This window comes from Setaria italica, chromosome VI (genome assembly GCF_000263155.2).
Source record: "Setaria italica strain Yugu1 chromosome VI, Setaria_italica_v2.0, whole genome shotgun sequence".
Taxonomy (NCBI): Eukaryota; Viridiplantae; Streptophyta; class Magnoliopsida; order Poales; family Poaceae; genus Setaria; species Setaria italica.
Window position 1 is genome coordinate 23,401,814 of NC_028455.1, and position 4,900 is coordinate 23,406,713.

Sequence of the window (4,900 nt, forward strand, 5' to 3'; positions counted from 1 at the left end):
AATTATTAATTTGCACCGATCGAAAACATTAGGATTGAAAGTCACGCTTGTACTATACTTTAGGATGAAAATATATTTTTTCCTTGGTACAGTCCCCAAATAGTTATATTCGTGATCAGCATAACTGTTTATATGTCATTGACTATTTTTAGTAGACGTATTTACCCTCCCTGTGAAAGCAAATCTCGCGATTAAGGGCAAATCGTGTGGGCGTCTGTGAGTCTGCTGGAAAAATCACAAGAACAGAAGACGCCAAAGAAAAACGAGAGGATAACATGCAAAAACCCAACCCTCCCAAGAACCTCTCCTCTCCTTTCCCCTCCCATGGAGCTCCTCCCGGCTCCCCTCCCCTCCGTCCTCCCCAGACCACATCAATTCCCGCCCCAACCCGCCTCCAGGCCCCGTCATGGCCGCCTCCAAGAACCCATCATGGCGTTCGCGCAAGCTCCTCCCCTCGCGTTTCCACTTCAAGAAGCAAGAAGCAGCTCCCAAGCCCCTCGCCACAGCACCCGTCCCCCCGCCCAAGAGCCAAGAATCCACTCGCCGCCTGGTCTTTCACTTCGCAGCGAGCCCCGGATTGTCTCGGATACGAAGCTCATCACGATGCACTCCTGCGCCGGGCGTCTGGTCGACGCCCGCAAGGTATTCGACGGAATGGCGCGGCGGGATCTGCTCTCCTGGTCGGCCATGATCGGGGCCTACGCCATCAGGGGTATGTACAGCGAGGTCATTGCGCTCGCAGTGACTATGGTCAGGGAAGGGGTCATTCCGGACAGATTCTTGATTACCCGGATTTTACAAGCATGTGCGTACACCGAGGACTTGGAGCTCGGGATGGCGATGCATTCCCTGGCTATTCGGAAAGGGTTCATGGGGAGAGTAAGGGATGTGCCAGTCGGTAACTCGGTGCTGGCAATGTATGTGAAGTGCGGAGAATTGGGGCGTGCACGTAGGGTGTTTGAGAAAATGAGGCAGCGGGACTTGGGCACATGGAACTCGATGATTTTTGGGTGTTGCCGGTCCAATGAATGGGAGGAGGCGCGGAGGCTGCTTGATGATATGAGGAGTGAAGGTACAGAGCCTGGGGTTGTCACGTGGAATACATTGATTTCGAGCTATGCAAGGTCTGGGGATCTTGATGTGGCCATGGAGCTGCTGGAGCAGATGGAGGAGTCTGGAGTTGCTCCAGATGTTGTCACCTGGACTAGCCTTGTGTCTGCATTTGTCCACAGTGATAGGGGGGATGAGGCACTTCAGTGTTTCATCCGGATGCGTCTTGCTGGAGTCGAACCAAATGGTATGACAATTGCAAGTGCCATCTCAGCTTGTGCAAGTTTGAGGTTACTCAGTCAGGGAATGGAGCTCCATTGCCATGCAATTAAGGTTGGGAGTGTGAACAATGTGCTCTCGGGGAACTCCTTGGTTGACATGTATGCGAAATGTGGAGAAATTGTTGCTGCTATGAGAATATTTAATGAGATACCTGAAAAGGATATCTTCTCCTGGAATTCAATGGTTGCAGGGTATGCACAAGCAGGCTATTGTGGCAAAGCATATGAGCTTTTCTGTAAGATGGAGAGCCTTGGTGTTCGGCGCAATGTGATTACCTGGAATATAATGATCTCAGGATACATACGAAATGGGGATGACGAGAGAGCCTTTGAACTATTCCAGATGATGGAAAGCTGTGGAGTAAAAAGGGATACAGCTTCGTGGAACATACTCATTGCGGGTTCAGTGCATAATGGTCATTTGGATAGAGCCCTAAGAATATTTCGGCAGATGCAAGCACTTCTGGTGAGGCCAGATTACATTACAATCCTAAGTATCATTCCAGCATTTGCGAACTTAGTTGCAGCTTGGAAAGTACGGGAGATCCATGCCTGCATTTTTCACCACAATTTAGAAATGGATGGCAAAATTGAAAATGCACTCATCCATGCCTATTCAAAATCTGGCGATCTTGCTGGTGCTTGTGCTGTTTTTGATAGGCACTCATCAAGGAACACTATTTCTTGGAATTGTATCATTCTTGCACACTTGTTGCATGGTTCTCCAAATGAAGCATTGGATCGCTTCTGTCAAATGAAACAAGAAGGTGTGCTGCCAGATCATACAACCTTGACTGCCGTAATCAAGGCCTATGGCCTCAAGGGAAAGGTATCTGAAGCCAAAGGAATATTTTACAACATGACTCACGATTACAACATTACTCCAGATTTAGATCATTATGTAGCTATGGTTGATCTTCTTGGCCGCTTAGGGAGATTAGAAGAAGCATATGAGCTTATTGATGAGATGCCACTCATACCCAATTTAGCAATCTGGGAGGCATTGCTTACTGCTGCAACAGTTCATGGAAATGTAAGGCTGGCAAACCTGGCTGCAAGAGAGCTGTTGTCAATTGAGTCCAGCGACCCTAGAATTCAAAGGCTGGTTTATAATCTGCAGGACCTAGCTGGAAAGTTTGTTGATTTGCCACAGACGATGTTATCCAACAAAGGAAGAGAGTTGGAAGAGGTTGATAGCTGTTCTGTTGAAATTAAGAACAAGGTCTATTTGTTCTCAACTGGTGATAATTTTGTGTTAGAGCGTACAGTAGCCGAACTGAAGTTGATTATGATTCAGATTGGAATCTCAAAGCTGAATATCAGCAACGGGATTCCAGATGTTGAAGAAGAGGAGGAAGAATTATCTGCAATACATTGTGAGAAGCTAGCAATTGCATTTGCAATTTCAAATTCCCCTCCTTTCAGAACCATACGGATAATAAAAAATGTAAGGATGTGTCGCCATTGCCACACCTTTGCCAAACTTGTTTCAGAAAAATACAAGCGGCAAATACTGATCAAGGATTCAAATTGTTTGCATAAGTTTAAGGGTGGAAAGTGCTCCTGTGAAGATTATTGGTGAATACAACTGATGCAAGTGTACGGAACAAAAGATGCTGTCAATTGACCAATGACTGTACAGGAAATACACATAGTTGACCATCTGAATTGATGGTGTTCAATTTGTTTGATATCACTTATGTGGTACCAAAGATATCTTGAAGATTTCAACATTGATACAAAAGTAGGTGTTGTTTACAAACCTTCCTTTTTTCCCTTACATGAATCCATCAGCTTCTTGTGCTGAATACAACTCCTCATTCTTGTAGTGTTGATTGCTCCAGATATTCTGTCCAAGAATTACATCTCTAGACTCAGGATATCTGTCGAAGAATTCTATCTCCAGATTAAACAAAAAATCACTTACCACCCTTGGTACCAGAAAAGGAGGGCCTTCTGATTATATTCCCAGCTTCAATGAGGCTGCCGTGTATGGATTGGGAGAGTTCATCACATCATGTGATCACTCAGCACCTTTATGCCTGGTAAGGGAACAGTTTAGTACAAAATCATGCTGGCTATTTTCTACTGTCATAAAAAAGTCCCAAATTTGTTATCATCATTTGACAATTTGTTTGAGTACTTTTGTTCCTTTGATAAAGAAATTCATTTACTGTCTCCAGTTAAATTGTTTTTCAAAGCATAAAACAAAATTTTGTAAATTTAATTGGAGTTAATTATTATAGAATGTCTGATAAGGAGCTTGAGTGCTTGACAATTTTGATTTGTCAAAAAATCCAGCTCGAAGGAAAAAATCTCATGCGCTCCCTGTTTTGTTCATTTGTAAATTCCTCCAAGATTATTTGAGTGTGCAGAAGCAATTGCGATCAAACATTCTGCATTTAAGTTTCCTAACTATTAGCATGTCCTGTTTATAATTTAGCTGTCACAGTTTCTAATTTTTGCACATTTCCTGATATCAATCTTCTCCCGTCTGATGGAATTATCCTTGCAGATTCAGAAGCATGGATATGCCAAAGAATTGAAGCATTATCCTTCAAAATGGACTTCATTTTACACTGATGTAGCAAAATAGGAAACCTGACTTAGATTTACATAGTATTATAAACATTAGTGATAGCGTGGATTTTAGGTACATTCATTTGGTTTATCCGATATGGAACATCATCCAACTATCCATTTTGATGACACAATCTGATAGGAATTTTGGGATAGTTTGCTCCTTTGCAAAGTGACCTATAGTGGGCCACCAGCACCCCCACCAGGCTGACCTAAGTTTGAGCTGAGGATTGTGTTCACATTTAAAGTAACAACTGGAGGGCTCGAGCTTACAAAATTGGAAAAAAGAGTGTGCTTATCACAAGTAGTGATGAAAAGAAATATTCGGTCCAGAGAATGCGCTTGCACAATCTATTGTTAATTTGATTATCTTCGCAGCTGATAAATAGTTAGCTTCTTTCTCCTTTTGCATTTGATTTCATTCATTAAATTTTTTATGACGGTTCCTTGAGTTGTACGGCCCTATTCTTGTATGAATGGTCAGAGTCCAGTTGTCCTCTTGTTTAGAATAATTTCCTTTTCTACACTTTATGCTTGTTGTATGGGTTGTTGAAAGAGAAGGGAATAAGATTCAACCACTTCTACATGTATAAGTATGGCAACGTAGCCCTCCGAAACACCTTCAGATTTCTGATTTTTTTTGAAGTAACTATAATATGGAGAAACGGTGTTTAAATTTTGAATTTTTTCATGAGCCTCGAGGAACAGTTGATGATCATGTATACGTATACGGTTGACCTAGCTACATAGGTGGGGATACTATTCTTCTCCTAGCTGGTACGATGCCTGGGAAAGGTCAACTCGTGGAATAAAAAGAAAAAAAAAGAATTATTCGAACCTGCTTTCTGAAAACTTTTGCTTTCTGAAAACTTTTGACTATATTTTGCTATGGAACAAATTGAGGCATTCTGGAGATTACCAGTGACATCTTTTAGATTGTGATGAGAACAACGCTAGTCAAGCCCAACTAGTCGCAAGCTGAGTACCAA

At 42.6% G+C, this 4,900-nt stretch overlaps 1 protein-coding gene across 2 annotated transcripts; it reads left to right on the forward strand.

Annotated features, from left to right (window-relative positions):
- Positions 1-272: 272 nt before the first annotated feature.
- On the forward strand, positions 273-4,501 carry LOC101762352 (pentatricopeptide repeat-containing protein At1g19720). Of its 2 annotated transcripts, none has more exons than XM_004973278.4 (3): positions 273-3,075; positions 3,161-3,376; positions 3,847-4,501. In XM_004973278.4, the coding sequence occupies exon 1, from the start codon at positions 325-327 to the stop codon at positions 2,911-2,913; it is 2,589 nt and encodes an 862-aa protein (XP_004973335.1). In that variant the 5' UTR covers positions 273-324; the 3' UTR covers positions 2,914-3,075; positions 3,161-3,376; positions 3,847-4,501. The 2 variants fall into 2 exon arrangements, with proteins under 2 accessions (XP_004973335.1, XP_004973336.1); XM_004973279.4 differs by having other exon boundaries at positions 3,176-3,376.
- Positions 4,502-4,900: the final 399 nt, after the last annotated feature.